This window comes from Poecilia reticulata, chromosome 19, assembly GCF_904066995.2.
Source record: "Poecilia reticulata chromosome 19, P_reticulata-male-v2, whole genome shotgun sequence".
NCBI lineage: Eukaryota > Metazoa > Chordata > Actinopteri > Cyprinodontiformes > Poeciliidae > Poecilia > Poecilia reticulata.
Window position 1 is genome coordinate 9,205,989 of NC_088848.1, and position 19,944 is coordinate 9,225,932.

At 36.8% G+C, this 19,944-nt stretch overlaps 1 protein-coding gene and 1 long non-coding RNA gene across 4 annotated transcripts; both read left to right on the forward strand.

Moving 5' to 3' along the window:
- Nucleotides 1-1,718: 1,718 nt before the first annotated feature.
- On the forward strand, nucleotides 1,719-10,807 carry LOC103481513 (alpha-N-acetylgalactosaminide alpha-2,6-sialyltransferase 1-like). 3 transcript variants are annotated; one of them, XM_008437003.2, is made up of 9 exons: nucleotides 1,719-1,893; nucleotides 2,004-2,262; nucleotides 3,146-3,308; nucleotides 4,105-4,267; nucleotides 7,219-7,357; nucleotides 7,441-7,529; nucleotides 7,980-8,063; nucleotides 10,205-10,304; nucleotides 10,415-10,807. In XM_008437003.2, the coding sequence occupies exons 1-9, from the start codon at nucleotides 1,793-1,795 to the stop codon at nucleotides 10,586-10,588; spliced, it is 1,272 nt and encodes a 423-aa protein (XP_008435225.2). In that variant the 5' UTR covers nucleotides 1,719-1,792; the 3' UTR covers nucleotides 10,589-10,807. The 3 variants fall into 3 exon arrangements, with proteins under 3 accessions (XP_008435225.2, XP_081456971.1, XP_081456972.1); XM_081600845.1 differs by lacking the exon at nucleotides 1,719-1,893 and having other exon boundaries at nucleotides 2,129-2,712; XM_081600846.1 differs by lacking the exon at nucleotides 1,719-1,893 and having other exon boundaries at nucleotides 2,129-2,678.
- Nucleotides 10,808-15,329: 4,522 nt separating this feature from the next.
- Nucleotides 15,330-19,768, forward strand: LOC145549203 (uncharacterized). The gene is made up of 3 exons (XR_014085179.1): nucleotides 15,330-15,925; nucleotides 17,709-17,849; nucleotides 17,927-19,768. It is a non-coding gene; the product is annotated as an uncharacterized LOC145549203 (long non-coding RNA).
- Nucleotides 19,769-19,944: the final 176 nt, after the last annotated feature.

Here is a 19,944-nt window from a genome sequence, read left to right on the forward strand (position 1 = left end):
TAGTGTAACGTCTCTCGCTTTTGGCATTTGTTTGGAATCTTCCAGCTCCACTTTGTGCAAATCTTCTTGGACGTGTGATTGATAGGAGCGGAGCAGGGTAGAGTCGGTGTGCATTCCGCTGTGTAGAATGCTGCACTTGTTACAGCACAATCCACGTATCTTACTTTCTTCCTTTGAACAACAGCAGGACAAGCTGTCAATCATCTATTTAGACTAGAATAAGCAAGGCAGGGCGATTGTTTGACTTCTCATTTACAAAACCCTCAATGGCCCTGCCCTGTTTTGCACAAAAACAAAAATAATCCATCTATATCAAACCTTTCTCTCACAGTAAGTAAACTTGCACCAGCTCCCTTCCTGGGTCTGGGATGAAGATGCTGTTTATGCTTTTAATTTTTACCTGAAACTGTAAATGTTTGAGTAGGATTATGTAAATATGAAACTTTAGTTATTACAGACAGAAACTAGTGATCAAACCCAGAGTAGTGATGGACTCAGACTTGAACCTTTGGACACACATGAAGACAGTTGCAAAGTCGGCCTTCTATCACCTGCAGAACATTTTTAGGCTTAAAGGACTAATGTTTCAGCAAGATCTAGAGAAAGTTATCCGTGCATTTTTCTTTGGTTACATTGATTACTGCAACAGCGTCTAGATCAATCGGGCAGTTGAGAATGATCCAGAATGCTGCTGCTTGCGTTCTGACTAAAACCAGGTGGATAGAGCACATCACCCAAGTTCTAAAGTCCCTACATTGGCTTCCTGTAGCTCAGAGAATAGATTTTAAAATACTGTTGCTAGTTTATAAATCACTGAACGGTTTAGCACCACAATACATTAAAGATCGGCTGTTGTCATAGCAACCTTCCAGACCCCTCAGGTCTTCTGGTTCTGGTCTGCATTGCAACCCCAGATACAGAATCAAATGAGGAGAAGCAGCATTCAGCTTATATGCGACACAAATCTGGAACAAACTTCCAGAAAACTGCAAAACTGCTGAAAAACTGAGCTCCTTTTAATAAAAGCTAAAACCCCACCTGTTGTTTTGATTAATAACCAGAACATTGATCTATACATCGGATGTATATTGGATGATTTTGAGGGTGTCATTTGACAAAACATAATGTTTATCGCTTGTTTCATGTTGCCATGTTTTTATGGTGCCTTTTAAAGGACTTTGAACTTCCTTGTTGCCGGCATGTGCAGCACAACTAAACTTGACTTATCCAAAAGCAAATCTTTTTCAACAGATTTACCATCAGATTTTGACTTTGGGATACATTAAAAAGTGCCATCTAAACAGAACTGAATTATACTAAGTTGCCCTGTTACAAATATTGTTGCAAAACTATGTTTTACCATCCACGCCCTCACAGCAGCAGGTTCCTGTTCCTTTAAATCCAACATCCATGTGACATCCATGCACACTTGCAAGAATCCGGTTATTCCACACCACTAAGCTAATAAAGGACAGTGGAGCAATGTTTCTGCTGTGACTTTTGGAAAACTACCAAATGTTAATCAAAAATTAGATGTTTCAGTTTTGTCTTACTGCTGCTGTGCAGTAAATTCAAGTTCAAGTATTGCAGTCCTACCCGGTTACTTTTGTGTGTGACTTCACTATCTATGAGCAAATTCCTCACCTGATCTTACGGGAAGTACTCATCTGATGTATAAGCAAGGCGTGTTTTCGTTTCTGACATGTTTAAAGAAGCGTGAGACCTCCTTCATAAAACATTTACTCATCAGGTGCATCCTTGTCCACATTTTTCACACCTATATTTCTCAGAAATGGCACATCAAGAAGTCAAGCTGTTTTCTTTTGTGTTGGTGATTTTATTCAGTGTTGTTCTTTTCATAATGTCTCAGGGAAATTTACCAAGTAACGTCAGGTAAGTGCTTTTATGATTTCTTATTTAATATATATATTGATATGTTTTGTGTAGTGCTTTGTGATCACCAGTTTTTTCTTTTTTTGTTTTGTTATTTTATCCAAACCCAGATATAGATGGATAGCCATGTCGGCAGTAAAACATTTCAAAGGTCTAAGCTTTTATAAAAATGAAAGATTGTGGCAAAATGAAGGAAATGTGACCTTACGGAATGCTACAAGGGATTCACTGACGATGTTAGAGATGGATCAAATGAATAAATCTCGTGTTGAATATCCCATTCCAATGATACACAAAAGATATTTCAAGAAGCTTCCTCAGTGGACTTTTGAGGATATTTATAACTTGGATGCTCCGCCAAGACCTACGGTAAGGGGGGAAAAAAATGTAAGTGTAGAATTATAATAGGGTTTAGCAGGTCTGGTAAGTCTTCTGTTTACTTATTAGCTTTTGGTGTGGCCCTGTTGACTTTCCTCCTTATATACTTTGGTTTTACCTGTCTCTGTGTGCCTATGTGGCTCTAGCCAAATTAAATGTTTGACATTCTGTTTTCACACCTGATAGTCCGGTAGACTCACTTTGATTGGGGATCAAAATTAAAATGTTACATTTTCACCTGGTGCTGTTCGCTTTACAGCACTGTATCAACCATCCAAACTAATTGAAAAAAAAAAAAATAGCTGTTCTCCTCCTGGCCTGTGGTGGCGCTGCTCCAAGACCTATTGAAGGAAACGGCAGAAAAACCGCAGAAGAAGACATGAACTCACCTTCCTTCTTCACAAAATGTAAACGAAAATGGAATACAGACGCATTTTACAGGTTGTAGGATTTTTCTTTTGTATTTGGCAACAGACCACAAGCTATTTCTCCCTCTAACGTTAGAGTCTTGTGTTTGTTTTGGTTGTATTTACCCAGAATGCCCTGCACTTGGGTAAATACAAGCTAACCGGTCTCCGGTTAGCTTGCATTCATATATTCCTCTAAGTCGCACTAGAGTTCACTTGAACTGAGATGTAGGTTTTTAGGCGGACCAGACTTTGCTTTTTGGTCCACATCAGAGATCAACTTCACATTCAAATCACCCCAAACAAACCAGACTATGTAGGCAAATGAATTAGAGTTTCATTCAAGCTAGCTTAACATGACTGGTGTGAATGCTCCCTAAGAAAAAAAAACAACCTAAAAATAAAAAATCATATTTTTTGCATTATCTCATGGATAAATAAAAATACGACTACTGTATCACCTTCAGAAATGTGCCCAGTCTCTGCGCAACTCAAAGGATGAGGACTTTCAGAAGGCTTTCCTTCCCAACATTCGCATGTTTCTGCACAAAGATAACATCAACATGAGAGAGTGGAACCGCCTTTCTCATTTCAACAATCCCTTTGGCTTTATGGATATGGCGTATGAAGGTAAGGGTTTGCTTAACTTGTAAAAGATACCTTTTCTTCACACTTTCTCTATTAGTTAAAGGGGTTACACTAACTTGTCGACAAATCGATATCTTTCTTTGCAGTGACTTTTTGTGTGGCTAGTTGACTCGTTGCAATCACATAACAAAACTGATTTTTCAAGAAGATGAAAGACGATGAACTAGTTTGAATTGTATAAAAATATAAAGTAATTTAGCAAAGACTATTGGAACAAGTTTGAACATACCTTTTGCTTTTAGCTAATCACCCATCAAAAGCCTCTATTTTGATGGGTGATTGTAAAATAAACCTTTTCTTCACACTTTCTCTTGAAAGAAAGTGTGGAGAATTTTGCAGAATTTCTTATCTTTCATTTGACGCTTTGTACTGGAATAGCAAAGGTAATCTACTTGCACATCATCCCCACATGCTGCCACTATAGGGGAGTTGGGGGGGGCGGCTGCCCCTGGGCCCGGGTCGGATGGGGGCCCGGGTCTGGAGGTGCCAGGGAGGGAGGAATGGTTTCAGGTCGCTTAAATGTCTGATTATAGACGGAGAAAGTGCGCCCTCGCCTGTTGAGAAAGGTGTATTTAATGTTAAAGTCAACAGTTTCAGTTTCGCCCCCTCCCCCCCCAACAACCTACAGTAACTGATGCACATAAGGGGGCCCGGTGATGTTAGGGGCCCGGTAATTGGCCCCGCCCCCCGGCCCGATGCTGACTTGTTCCGCTAGTGCACTGAGCGTATATCTTTAAAAATCACCATCAAACTGACTTACGTTTGCTTTTGTCTGCAGATGTAATGCCAGTGTTGAAGCTGATCTCAAAGCCCAAGGAACCGCTGCTCCGCCCAAAACCAGGCGGGGATGGCTGCATTCACTGTGCTGTGGTGGGAACGGCAGGCATCCTGAACGGCTCCAAAATGGGCGCTGAGATTGATGCTCACGACTACGTGTTTCGGTAAGAAAAGAGCAGACCAAACAGGCTGCTTTAGATAATTGTGCACTACGTATTTTAAAAATTTTATTTGCTGGTTTTGAGATATTTGTTGGAGTCGCTTGCCCTGAAAAATAAGCTCATCATTGAAAGGATGCGCAGCGAAAGCTTGGCAGAGCTTCTGTAGAATCAGAACAGCTGACGCTATTCTTGCTGACCTAAATCCCCTTTTGTTACAGCCAAAACAATTTATGGTGGTAAAATGCAACTCAAAAAGTTTCAAATGCTCGTTTATCCTTAAAAAAGTCTTCCTCGTTAATAATTTTAGATGATAATACGCCCACATAGAGACTGTGGTAGTTTATAATTGTATTGTGTGCATTGAATCAGTGATTTTGTGGTTAGTGTTGTTATTATTTCATTGTGTTTGTACTTTTATTTGCAATTATTCTTTACTGGCTGCCAAACAAAATGACCACTGAGGACAATAAAGTTGATCTTAACCCTGTAAGACCCAGCGTTGTAATAATATAACAAAAGAAACGTACAAAAGTTAACTTTTCTTCTGGGTTTTTTAAATACGAATTTAGAGATTGAGCCCTATTGTTCAGTCTTGGAATGCTATTGGATAGGAAATTGGCATTTAAAGTTCCTCCATCAGGGTCACAAACTACCACAACTTGAAAAACTTTGGCTGAGCAAGATTTTAAAAAAAAAGGAGCAAGAAAATGTAAATAAAGCATTTTGTGAAAAATGTTAAATACTTTTTGTGAATTCAAGGTGTGGCATCAGATTATCATCCTAAAAGTGGATTATCACCCCTTTTAGGATGATTCCTTTCTTAACATTCTTTCTGACATTAGACTATCAATTGTCTTAGGGGGAGGCTGTCGTCCAATTCACCAAACATTGCATTGCTACATAATTTTTATAAAACCTTACAAAACCCAAAAACCTCTGAAGACATATTTTCATCTCCAAAGAACTCTGATACAACCATCTTAACAGTTGAGCATTTTATTTCTCTGTGTCCTGGTCTTCCACAGTCAAGTAAACTGAAAGTTATTTTAACGTTCTCAGGCTGGTCATGGTGCCACCATGACGTGTAAATAAAAACATCGTGATAAGTTCATATTTGTGCAGGGATGCTTGGTTAAAAAAGGCCTCTTAAAATCACAAACCCCCCTTGTGGTTTAGTCTTTTGTTGTATGTAAATCAACAACTGGGTGTGTCATCCAGCGATGTGCAGTGAGGCACTGACTCCTCTGGATAAAGAAACATATAAAAACACAAAATTGTATCCTTGATTTCGCTTTTAATCCTTATTGAAGCACTTAGCTTTTTAATTACTCTTCCATCTGTTCCTGACTGTTCAACAATACAATAAAAAGATCAATGAGCAAATTATGGTTCTGATCATGTGATCGTATCATTGTTGTCTGTGGCAAACTGATCTGACCAAGAATGTGTGTCCTTTGTCAGAATGATATTTTAATGACTTCAGTGTGGTGTCGGGAAATCAAAACACTTGTTAATCTGTCATTCAGGAAAGCCAGCAGCTACTGCTTATAATAGCTTAATAATAGAGTACAGTAACAGCTCAAAATATACTGCTGCGGGTGTTTTTATGTTCAGCGCAGACAAAAGCACAGCTCTAATCTGTGCTGAACATAAAAAATATGTCGGTGCTTCTATTCTGAAAAAATTTATGGATTTGGATTATTTAATTTGAATGCAGTCCAGATGTGCGCTTGTAAAAGATGAGAAACACAAATAGAAGGAAAAAGGAAATGAAGAACAAACACAAATGAAAGCCAAAAGTTAAATAATCCAAAAATGTGATGTTTGTGTCTTAATTAAGTGTTTACTGCTTTACATAAACAATTTTTATGTAACCTAAAATCTCAACTTTCTTTTGGTAAAAATATAAAATGCAGAGTATTCGTTCCACTTAATTTATGTCGCAAAAACATAAATAAAAAAATGTAAACGGAACCTGTCGTTCTATAAAAAGCAGGAGCTTGACACAAAAATATCAGCACTGACTTCAACGAAGTGGGAATGGTTATTTTCCCAAAACAATTCAAAACGTTTATCATTTTTCAGAACGAATGATTATTCATGAGTGAGATTATTTAAGACATCTTCCCCCCAACTTCGCCTCGCCGAAACTGTGAAAGAGCTTCACTCCAGGCTTTACGTGACTCAAAATCAGGCTTGAACTTCGTGACAGGATAATTATATGAACAAGTGTGACTGGTTTGCTGCGATAATGCCTCTTGACAAAAAGGAACGCAGCAGAATTGTGGTTTACTTCTTTTAACAAGTGCGTCCACCAGAAGTCTGGCACAGTGTCTCTTCTTCGGTGACAGTGGTGGCCTTTTCATTTGGACTCAACCGAGACAGATGGGCGTTTCTGAATCTGTGGCTATTGAGCCGTGATTCCTCTACAAAGACATCAGACTGAGAGGATTTAGTTTAGAGTTTAGTTTGTTTAGGATCCACATGTCACTTCATCACACCAATAAAACAAGTTTTAGAAATTAAATAAAAACAAAAAAGAAAAACATGACAGAATGCAGGTAACTTTAGGCTAAATACATAATTAACTCTGAGCTTACATTACTTGCAGTTTACGAAAATATTGTTTTATTCGTCCTTTGAAAGTTTTACTGTTATTAAATGTTGAATTAGTTGGCATTAAATTACAGAGTTGAATACCAGATAACAACACATTAGTTGTGACTTTGGTAAAATGCATCTAATTTTAATAGCATAACAATAGCACATTTCAACAAGAGATTGAATAATTTTAAAATTTTAAATGCTCAATCGCTTGCTGAAATAACTCTTTTAAGAGTTGATTTAACTCTACCAACTTCACATTTTGACCAAACAATACATTTTGAAATAAAATCACAGCTGTTCTTGTGTCATCATCAACACCTGAAAGCTCTGATGTGTTTCTGCGGCAGGATGAACGGCGCCGTGACCGAAGGCTACGAGGAAGACGTGGGGAACAGAACATCAGTGTATGTTCACACATCTTTCTCCATCTCTTCGTCCCTTTATTTATTCAAGAAGTACGGATACAAGTCGGCTCCACATGATGAGGTGCAGAAGCGTCAGCACAAAGTGTTAGTCATTGTGCCCATCAAACATTAAGATCCTAGCTCATGTTCTGCTCTTTTTCGCAGGGTATAAAGTACGTCATGATTCCTGAGGGGATGAGGGATTACAAGTTTCTCAAGGCTCTGATCAGAGAAGACCAGGAGTCTAAAAAGAAGTGACTATCATCTCGGTTTATTTATTTATTCTCTATCTGTAGAGGATGCAGATAAACAGCAAAATACTCTGCACTAAACAAGTGACAGCAGATGAAAAAGCTTCAAATTATCTGCTAAATCTGATTATTGCAGAAAATCTTTTTGGTATATTTACTCAACATTTAGTCGAGCCTCCGTTAGCTTGAATTGATGCAGAAAGGTTTTGTTTCATTGAGGCAATCCGTCCAAATTGTCACCTTGTCTCTGTTGCTGGTTCTGGTGTCTTTTTATCTTCCTGCTGAAACAAACTCCAGAAATTTTCTACAAAAGTTTAGATATGGCCAGTTCGCTGACCAAACAAACACTAAAGCTGTTTCTCACACTGTCAAAAGAAATTATTAAGCAACTTTCCATTCATGTTTTGTTTTTTTTTGCTTTCATGATGTTTTCTTTGTGTTTCTGCCCTGCAGCCCCAGAATTTACTATTCAGGTCAGTACAACGAGAGCCGGTTTTATGTTCTGCACCAGGATTTCCTGCGATACGTACGAAACAGGTCAGTCTCTGATCATAATCCTGTTTAAATGTCTTCAGTGTAAGCTACAGCTCATTTATGCAAAGTGACAACTATTTAAAATGTCTTTTCTAAGTAGGTTGATGTCCTTTTAGTTGTTTGCTTAACTTTAATGGAAATAAATGTGTTGAACAGTTTCCTGAATGTCCAGAGAAGTGAACACGCAACTTTTTCATCAGGATGAAAGTTAACATCTAAAACAAAATTACAAAAAATATTATGCAAGTCCCCAAAATTTGAAGAAAAAAGGAAAAATATCTTAAATAATATAACTTACATATCAATAACTTTTTGACTAAATAAAATAAATCTGATGAACAAATAATCCAATTTTGATAAACCTCACATCGATAATATTGTTAAAATAAAACCCTGTTACACCTATAATTTCTTATTGTAAAAGTTTACCAGTAGCGTGTCAAACATCGGTATAATAAGGTCGAACTTTCACAAAAATGGAGATTAGAAATCAGCCATAATGTTCTGATTGATGCATATTAGTGATGGGTAGATGAGGCGTCGTGTATCGTTTCGACACATAGCAAAACTGTGTCGATTCTGTGTCGATACTGTGTCACTCAATACTGACACCTGCTGGACATTAAAAATTCCTACAGGCAACATAGTGATTTGATGACCCAGTCTATACAATAAGATTTAAGTCTTTGTATTTTATTGAATATTATATATTGTATTGTCATATCTTCTGTTAAATTTAAAATATATTTAATATACAGTCAATAAATAATGTGAACATGTACCATGAAGTAAAAATTTAAGTGAATGTGTTTGGAATGAGGATGCATGGACTGTTTCTTTTTCCACAAATTTTTATTTCCAAAAAAGTTTTTACATCATTTTGAAATTGAGCCTGTTACGCTTTTTTGACAAAACTTCTCCTGCTGTAGAAAAAAAATTAAGTAAACACTACATTTACAGCGAACCCTTGTTTTTCTTAGGGGTTGCGTTCCGAAAATAACCCGTGATATGCGAAATCCGTGAAGTAGTTACCTTTAGTTTTTAGTTATTACACAGCATAAATAAATACTCTACATTGAAACCAAAGAACAAAACCTGTTTTCAGGTCAGCGGATCTGCATGTGCATCAATTGGGCCTTATTAATGTGATCCGCAGTCATGTCATTAAAGCATCTCCTCCAACCTGCTTTGCGAGATTCACAGCTGTATCTACGGCAGAGCGATGGATCTCGTCAAGCGGGTTTTGCTCTGCCTCTGGCCAGTTTTTTTCCAGGTGGCATTGAAAGTTTCAGTTTTCATCTCCTGAGTGACCAATCTGTATTAAACACCGTAACGTTATTGGCACTCAGGTAGAGAAGAAGCGCGGAGGCTGTTTTTACCAATCATACAGACAATCAGGACGCAGAACACTGTGAAAAAAACTGCACAAAAAAATCTGCGAAGTAGCAGCGATACCGTCAAAGGTGAACCGCGTTACAGCGAGGGTTCACTGTATATGAAATAATTTATAAAATGCAACTGAGTAATTTGTAGAATGGCTGTATATCTGAGTTTATCTAGGTGTATCTGGGACTTCATTCTCATGCCTGGCCTCATCATGCCTCAGCATTGAAAAGGTGGATTTATTTAAATAAGACAGTTTAGTTAAACATATGCGACACTTAACCTGCAGAACATAATATGAAAGTAAACTAAAAGTCAGTTTCAGCTGAATTTGGATTCAGATAGATCAAGTAGAAACTGACAAGAACCGGATGAAACAACAAAAATGAAAACAAATTTATTTTCCAATATAAGATCAAAATGGTCCCACACTACTGCGGAAACCTTTCCTTTGTGGCTGCTCCATAGTTGACGCTGTTCCGTAAAAGATCAAGAATTTGTTTGGCAAATGCATTTGACAGATTGACAGATTCGCTTCCTTATAAACACAGTTTGGCGCGTTGATGTCATTTCGAAACAGTTTCCTGTATCGGTCACGTGACTTGCTGAAACCAATACGCGCACCGACACGGGTTTTGGTCTGTGGGCTTGACACATGCGCCGACGCATCTGTGTTGCCGGACCCATCACTAATGCATATAAAATATTTAAAAAAAGCTTTTGGACATACCTTTAACCACAACCTTTTCCTTAACTTTCAGGTTTTTAAAATCAAACAATCTTAATCGAGGATACTGGGCAATCGTTCGTCCAACCAACGGGGCATTCACTGTCTTTACAGCTCTGCACGCTTGTGACACAGTAAGTACATCAAACTGCACTTTATTTATGAATACAGCTTTTACTTAATGCCATTTTGTTGCTTTTATTTAATTCATTACCCTTCACCTTTCCTCCACGTTCTTTTTCAGGTGAGTGCCTACGGATTCATCACGGAAGACTACAAAAAATACTCCTGCTACTACGTCGAGAGGCACCTGAAAACCAACGTGATTTTCTACAGCAACCACGACTACGTCATGGAGAAGAATTTATGGAAGTGGCTTCACGACAAAAAGATAATAAAGCTTTACCAAAGAACTTGATCACAAGATGGGATCCGCAAACAGTTCTGAAACTCTGAGGATAACTGTTGCATATTTTCAAAACAAAATATACGGAAAGTGTAATTACTCTGGTTTGGGTCATGCTTTTACAATGGCTTAAATAAATGTGAAATGTATAGACTAGTGAAGATTTTTGGTGTAGATGTTGCAGGCGATATTAAGAAATGTAATAAACATTGTGTGACTGAATGAAATGAAGATTTAATTTCAGCGTCTAATCTGAATTCCCAGAAAATATGTGGCAAATTTAGATTTGTATTAGATTTGTGCAAAAGAATGTCCCAGAACTTATTCTTTCCTACAGAACAATGAGACTTTCTGTGATCAGGTGAGTATTATTTTGCAGATTTGTTGGCACTTTGTGGCCTTTATTGGACAATATAAACAATGTGGAGAAGGGGAAGACTTGCAGCACATTACAGAGACCAGGAATCAAACCCAAAACAACTGAATCAAGGTTTATAGCTTCTTAAATGTTGCTTCAGCTCCAGTAATCACCATAAAGCTAATCACACTTTCGCTAATGTGCTAATGACGGAGCAAATTTTTGGCTTGGCGCTAGACCTTAAACCTCAAACTACATCTTAATGGTCATAAAATAAATCTCTACACCTCAACATCAACCACCCAGCATTGTTTGCAAGACAATGTCTGTGTAAGTGATGAAATGTTACAAAACATCTTTGCATGTCCCGAACCGCACTACAAACCGCACCCCATCGCATCGGTATCAGGAACAAAAACATAAAAATTCCCTGGTTAAGGGAAATAAAAATTTCCCTAACCAGGGAGGATCGTTTTATATTCATTTCCTGGTTACATTACAAAGCACTTAGTCAGTTAGTCAGTCCTTTAATTAACTTTTTATGTATTGGAAGTACAAAGCTTTGAAAAGTCCAGAAGCCTGAGTCATCTCAACTGACACGTCTCAATGGGAAAAGTTATGAAAACTTTCTTAATTTAATGAATGAGCTTAACACTACGTTGGTTTCCAGGGCCACTACTATACTTGTCACAAAGCTGTTTATTGAGCATGACGCCGTCTCTTTGTTTGCTTTCATGATGCACTTCAGAAGAAGAGAAGTCATCAAGTTGTCTGTTTAGATTCCTGATCGTGAATCATTTGCAACACAATCTTCTTTCAGCAATTCTTTCTCTTCAAAGAGAACTAGTGCCACAAAAACTTGCTCACTGAAGCTACACCAAACAAACACTTAGAATGATCAAGAATAATGGTATATTATCTACAAATCTGGAGAAAGTTTGAAAAACTCGACGCATCCTGAAGCATAACGATCAGGTTTTAATTTAGCATTAAAATAAACGTTGATATATTTGGTATAAAGACTATTAGCATTGTTAAATCAAAATTGTATTTCTGTCAAATTAGATATTGGAGCTGCTGAATTTAATATTATTGTTATGATGAATTTATTAACTTAGCCCACCTCATAATTTATGGTGAAAACTTTCTTTTCACGACAATAATTTTGATTCATCGTTGTCTTGATCAATTTCAATTAATAAAAAACAAAACTGATAATGTCTAAAACTTTATTCTATTATTTTCTCCATTATTTTGTTCCACAAGAGCATCAATAAATATCCACAAATAGTCAATTGTGCAGTTTTATTGACATAAATGGCACTTCTTTAAGAGAGTGACGTCCTGAAGAAGCGTATTTGTTTTTTGATGTCATTCAGGAACAGTATTTGTGTTTGTGATGCTATTATTAATGGTGTGCCATAGTCACAACCATGTTGTCTTCTAACAAGAAACTAATGTTTTTATCATAATTTTTGTCATCTTCACAATAGTACCATGAAATATTATGATAAAATCTCACCCATCTCTATTATCCAGTCATGTTTTTGGACTGTACAGTAACACACAGAGCGAATCCACACCCAGTTACATGCAAACACCACCAGTTCAGAACAAAAGGAGAAGGAGGGTGTGTTTCTGGAATATTGTCTTTCATTTCAATGTGAGGTTATATCAAAAGGTTATAAAACCACAAACGACAGGACAGAATATAGGTCTCCTATTAATCTGAAACTGAACTGGACTGCTTTAAGTTTTGTGGCAAAATGTTTACTTTCTAAGCTTTACAGATTTTTAAATGTGCATTTAAAAATCAGAGCAATGTCTCCAAATAAAAAAATGCTAATAAAAGACATTTTTTTGGCATTTTTCTGTGTGTTTACACAATCCTTGCATACAATTTCCAAATAAAGCCGGTGGTGCAAGTAGCATTCTTGTGTTTATTAGGCAGCAAACTGTTTATTGTCCTTCCACAATTGCTTTCCAGCTCCTTTGGTCTCCTTTTGTAAAAGTTGGATGTTTAAATTGGATGACTGCAAATGTTAAATATAGCACATTACCATTATTTCACACACACATGCACACACACTGTCATGGTGTAAGAAAACCAGACTGAGGCGACGTGTTACAGAATATTTAAAGAATATGAGAAAACATGAATTTACAAAAACTAAGGAATCTCGGCAAAAACCAGAGATAAAACAAAAAGCCACACAGGAAGTAACCAGGCAAGGAACTGAGCAAACAGAAGAATCCATCAAAGAGTGGACGAGAATGAGGATCTTAAATACAGAGGAGCAAATAGTAGCAGGATGCAGCTGAGAGCAGGGACCAGGTAGGCAGACTGAGGGAGAGCAACGGCCCCGGAGGAACCAAGAAGGAGTAAACACAAAATCTAACCGTGTAGAATGAACAGCTAATCTAAGTTGTGTTTTTGATCTGCAACAACAGATCAAAAACACTTGGTCCGCTGCGCTGTGGTGGGAACTGCAGGCGTACTGAACGGCTCAAAGATGGGAGCAGAGATTGATGCTCATGACTACGTTTTCCGGTAAAAAAAAAAGAAAAATAAGAGGCCAAATCTGTTTTGCTTGCAATGTTGGTTGAACAATAGTCTTCAGTGCAACTACAGCATTATTTGATCCAATCTGTGCAGTCGGTCCAGTTCTTGCAGCTGTGTGACATCTCTGTCTTCCGTTTTGGCAGGAATCCAGCTGGCATGGAGTTGCAGCCATCTTGATCTTCTGGGTTCCTGCGGTGTTTCCCTCTGCTGCAGGCTCTGTGTCTGTCAACCTGTCAATCTTTGAGCACGGAACCAGATTCACTAGACTATAAAATAGTTTACTGCGATGTTTCCAAACTGTACAGTTCAGTTAGCTGGAACCAGCATGACAAATATCTGGAGAGTTTGCCTTGCAGGGCCAACGGCCTCCGGATAAGGGCGGCTCTTTTATGCATATGTTGTTCACAGTACAATTTAAAAATTATACTGGCTTTAATTAAAGCATTTGTATTTTTCCATTGTTCTGTTTTTAATGGACTGTAAAGCATTTGAGCCGCATTTAGTTGTGTCTACTATCTTCTACTCTTTAAGTCAAATATAAGCTGCTCAAAAAAATAAAGGGAACACTTTAACATTTAAGTGAACACTGAAGTGTTCCCTTTATTTTTTTTGAGCAGTATATTTAGCGAGTTTTAGATTTTGAATCTAAATGTTTGTGAAAGATAAACCTACAGTAGTAAGTTGTGTTAACTTTTTTTAAATAAATTTTGCCAAACTTAAAAGAGTTGAATAAACTATAGTTGAATATACTAGAGTTTTTAGGTTCAGACTTAAATAAAAACTGGACAAAGAAAAAGACAGGAATGGGGATTATTTCCCAGAATGCTTAGCGACATGTTTTTGTATCCTGAGATGGAAGTGCGTTATATCTGACTGTATTATTAAGGTAAATGTTTATTTTAATGTTCTGTTCACTCTAAATGTTTTTGTGCAGAATTCATTGTGATATTTAATAAAATGTATTATCAGATAAGAAATTTTGTTCATGCAATTTGAAACAAGAATTTAAATTATTATAAATTAAAATAAGTAGTTATTTTAACTTGATATTATGAGTAAAAATAATAGAGAAATGTGGCAGTTTTTTCTAGCATAATGTGAAATAATTATTTGGTTTAAATTGCATTAATATGGTAAAACTCGCAATTCAAGAGAAAAATAAAGTATAAACAACTTGTTTCTTGTTATTTAATCAACTTCATGAACTTTAATTTCTGAGTTCAACCCAGAACAATTTTCTTGTTGACTTAAATTGTATTTTCAAGGCAGCAGGTGGAGCTTTATTTTCAAGTTAACCCACCTTCTAATGTTTTACAGTGTGTGCCTCCTTATTGTACAACATAACAAAACCCTAAATGTATAAAAATGGGTATCGATAGGTCAAGTTTTTACTATAATCACATGTTGAGACAAAAGAAGCATTATTTAACAGGGAGGCAAAGAAGAAAACCTAAAATATGTGGAATTTAATGTTTCATTTTACTTCCCATCAAAACTCCCCTTTCGAAGAAACAGAACTCCTTCAAAGTGATTCATGAAAGTAATTCTAGTAAGTTCATCAGAATAATACTTGCCTGAGCTAGTTTGAACATTGTTATTTTAGCAGTGTTTTTTCCTCTCATCATTGTCATGATGCTTTCTGAGCGTGACAGTTAAGTGACGAGTGATAGTCAAAAACAACAAACAAAGAAAACACGGAGATTCTTTACATTGCAACCGGAGATCAATTTAATCTCATCCAGACTGACTACGTTTTTTTTTAACTCTCGTCCAAAGACAACTTGTTTTACCAGAGTTTAAAAGCAAAAGATTTTAAGCCCTGCAGCTTAAGTCTTCAAGACAGAGTGTATGCTTGTGTGTTTATGCTCTTTTGTGTTCCTGCTTCGATTTGTTTTGTTTTGTTTACTTGCTAAAATCTTGCTTCTGTCTGTCATTAAAAAGTTTGAGCTGACTGGAGTTTGGCAAATAAAGTGCAATATAGATGCAAAATATAAATATTTATGGTGTAATCTTTGACTTTGGCTCTAGGAACAATGACCATGTATGTCCTGAATTACACCCTCAATACATTTATTGGCTACACCACATAACAATGGTGATTTTAGAAAAGCAAAAAACAGAACCATATCTCCACATTTCAAAATATAAATGCAGTTGTTTCCCCCAGCACAGTCAGTATATCAAGCTAGCATATGCAACGAGAGCTGCATTATGCACATGTGATACACCATAAAGTGGGAGAATTGAATTAGCACTCCAGACCAAATTACCCTGTTAAATAGAAAAAAAAAGTAACCAAGGTTCGGGCAACGTCTCACCAGGAAACCGGAAGTGAGGAGCCCCGCCCCCTGCTATTCAGACCGAATTTGGGGAAGAAGACGGCGGTTGTCCTGTTTTTTTCTATCTCTGACGCTGTTCGTCTTTACAGGTTAGTAATGAGAAACTAATTTGATAGATGTGCTGAAACATTGAAAAAAAAATGAAAAAAAGGAATGTGATTGTTCTAGGAAGTGTTAATAATTTCATGATTTCAATAATTTGTAATAAAGAGACGGAGTTTGGGGAAGAAGACGGCGGTTGTCCTTTTTTTTCTATCTCTGACGCTGTTCGTCTTTACAGGCTCTCCTTCAGGATCAAAGGGGAAGCAGAAATTCACCGCAGGAAGAAAAGGAAAAAATAGAAAAAATAAAAAATAAAACATCATTTGTTACAACTGTCCATCATATGCTGAGACGTGTAACACACACATTCACTAATTTACGTCATTTCTAGTCAGGCAGCATTGTTTGCCTTCCACTTAAAAAAACAAAACAAAAAAAATATTAAGGTGTGTTCACCTCTGCTCAGGGTCACGAGAGTATGATGCACTCTGGTTTATAGAACTAGAATATCAGGAGTAGTTCTATAATGATTATTTCATACAATAACTGTCGGATTACACTTTTAGTGTTTTCATAAATAAGGTTACGTCTAAATCTTCTATCATAGTTTTTTTTATATCTTCCCCCTTAGACAGATTATTAGCAAACATGATGGTGTGTCCTCCTGTCATATATACGCTGATGATATGCAGCTTTAATGTCAAAGTTTTCTCCCTCAACCAGCTGCTCAGCTGCCGTCAACCATTGATTAAATAACTATTTACAACTGGGCTCTGATCAAACATAAACCCTGATTGTCATACTTTATCTCTGAAAAGTTTCAGACCTGAAAAATCCTCATTTCAAGTACTGATTTTTAGATTAACAGCCATTATTTTATGTCTTCAGAACTTGACTGTTGCTGCAGTCGGTTAATTGTTTTAATGGGAAGGAGCTTGACTGCCTCCTAGTGGCTCAAAACGCCACTGCAAGGATTTAACCGGAGCTCAGAAGAGAGCCCACATGATGACTGTTTGGTTATCTGTGAAGCTAAGAATCAGTTTTAAGATCCTGAGACTCAGTTGGAGACATTTTTTTTTAAACAGCCTTCTAGTTAGTTATAGTTTTATAACCAAACATTTAGTTTTAATCTTCTTTTATTGATTTCTTTGTTCTTAACCTCTGTTTTATGTAAATATTTTCAGTTTACTTCACTTTCTGACCGTCTTGTAAGTGAAAACTGCAATATAATTGTATAGATGTACTTGCTTAATGTGATAAAGTAAAAAAAACAAAAACAAATGCACGTTGGAGGTTGATTAAGCTCAATGGTGGCAGGGATTGCTACCTTGACAGGAGAGGTTGAGTGTAACATGGGGCTACAGATATAAAAAATTTTGAAATCATGGATACAAAAAATAACACATTTGACGACATTTCAATGGGGCAACGTGTCGTGAAAGAAATCAACAGAAACTACAAGGGATATAAGACGTAATCTGACTGCAATGATTCATTTGTTTTTATAAGTGTGCACATCCCTAACAGTACCTTGTGAAAACACCTTTTGTATCAATTGCAACATTCTGTCTTTTGTCAACATGCCACATCTTGACTTGGGAATATCCCAGCCTCCCTTGCAAAATTTCTCAAAGTGCCTCAGATGGTGAGGACATCTTTTGTCACTTCTGTCAGATTTTCTCTTAGATTCTGAACCGGAAGTCTGCAAACTCACATGTTGCTCTTTGATCCCTCCACCGTGGCTCAAACCAAATAAGACATGTTTATAATTATATATATCACTGCTAAAAAAAAATGTAATAAGTAAACGTTTTGTTGTTTGTGTAACAGGAGGAACGGCGCCGTGATTGCAGGCTATGAGGAAGACGTTGGGAACCGAACATCAGTGTATGTTCACACACAGCCCACTCAATCATTGCGTCGCTTACCTTATTCAAGAAATACAGATACAAATCTGCCCCACATGATGAGGTACTATAAATGCAAAGTCGCAGTAGCTCTGTCTACACTCCTTAAATTGACTTTGAACCTTCTGATTTTGTTTACAGGGGATAAAATACGACCTGATTCCTGAGGGGTTGAGGGATTTCCAGTGGCTCAAGGCTGTTATTAAAGAAGAGAGAGTATCTTCTGGTCTATTCCACAACAGAGAATGAACATTAAGTCTTCTATAACACCAGAAGAAGTTAATTTATGGAGCATCATCATGTCTGCCTTTACCGGTCAGAGTCATTTTCTTTGCCAACCATGACCTCATTCTGGAGAAGAACCTGTGGAAATACTTCCATGACAAAGACGTAATGAAACTCTATCAAAAAACTGAGTCTCAAGGATAAACATCGACGGAAACAGCCGTGGTGCACAGAGTAAATGGCACTTTATTCAAGAATCACATTCAGAATAGAGGAAAACTGTCTCATCCTCTTCTTTTAAAGCGTTATATGGTTTTTCTTCCAGAGGTTGAACTGAAACAAAAACATTCTTGGCCATCTGAAAATAAACGGTTCAGAGAAGGTTTTTTTTTTTTTTTTTACTTACTTTGTTTTAGTATTTTATTTTAGATGCATCTCCCAGCTTGTATCTTTGTACCCATGAAGAAATGATGCTACTCTGTGAATTTCACCTGAAAAATAATTGGGTTGTGGAAATAAAACTCATTTAGCCATTTAAATAATAGATTTGCATAATATATGTGAAGTTACAGCAGTGTTAAATTACCAAATTATTAATAAATGTAGAACAAAATGCATGCTGTTATAAATATATCTGAGGGACAAGTGGTGAATAAATGTCTGACCTTATGAGAATAGAAATTATTAGAATAATGAGGGAAAACTGAGAGCTTTTCCTGAGAGTTGGCGATCTGTTGGAGATCTCCTGAATCAAAATTGTTACAAGTTTGGATTTTATTGATCAAAATGTTGTAGTCAGGGGGAGTTACTTCTCCCTTTGGTGTATTAAATATTTCAGTTGTTTTTAAGCTGTTTGTAACTTCTTTTAAATGTGAAATGACCCATTTTAAACGTGCAACAACCTCTAGGGTGGTACAGAATGACGACAGGATTGCTTTGTGTGTGTTAAATGTGTGTGAGCTGCGTTGAACGCAGCAGAGCTGAAATCATTGTCGTTTATGTCTTTAAATATTATTTTATTCTTCTACTTCTCTCAAATTGCAACTTATTAACTACATAACTAAGATTGTAGGGGTTTTTAGCCGAAAACCTAAAAATAAATAAATAAATTGCAACCAGAAACAGCTGCAGATCTATTTGTGTCTTGTTGGTTGCCCACTAATTATCCTGCTTCTGCTCCTTTGACAGAAGCAGTTTGAAACGTCGATCCTCTTCCATTTCAAACAACAACTTCTCGTCTCCACTTCCAGCAGTTATTTTTGGGTGGGTCGAGTAAATAATTAACTGCCATTTGCAGCCCAGACAGGTTTTCTGTTGTTGTGTACGTTTCCCTTCAGGTGGCAAAGCCAAAATAACAAGTTTAACATGTTAACCTTTAGCTGTTCCATAAAGGTTAACAGAGGAACATCTGGGGGGGGGGTTGTGTCAAAAATATGTGTAAATTCCTTCATGTTTGACGTGTTTGCATGGTGATACATTGAACCAGAATAAAAACTGCTTGAATTGGGACTTTCTTGATGTCATTTTAGAAAAAACAAGACAGTAAATTTCTTAGTAATTTCTCTGAATTCTTCCTTGCAAGGTTCTGTTTTTGCATTGTAAATAAAGAATGGCTGCTAATTGTCTTGTAGTTCATTCTGCATGTTCTGTTGTGTAGATGTGTAACTTTTATCTGAAGAACAATCTGATTATAAATATATTTTTTCATAACTAATTACTTCCTCACTTATTTATTTGCTTACCCAATCATCATTGTTGATTGCCACTCTTTTGAAGCCAGTAAACCATCTGACGTAATGCGTATTTCTCTGCAGAAAGACCAAACGAACAGCACCACCTGCTGCATTTTAGAGTAACTACAGTAACCTGCTTAAAGTTACATTTTAACAAGTCAGTGAAATTTTGAATTTTGAAACATGACGGTGGCAGCATCA

Coding starts and splice junctions, on each gene's coding strand:
- LOC103481513 (XM_008437003.2), top strand. CDS start 1,793: ATGGCACATCAAGAAGTCAAGCTGTTTTCTTTTGTGTTGGTGATTTTA. Junction 3,309..4,104: donor TATGGATATGGCGTATGAAG/GTAAGGGTTTGC, acceptor TTTTGTCTGCAG/ATGTAATGCCAGTGTTGAAG. Junction 4,268..7,218: donor GCTCACGACTACGTGTTTCG/GTAAGAAAAGAG, acceptor TTTCTGCGGCAG/GATGAACGGCGCCGTGACCG.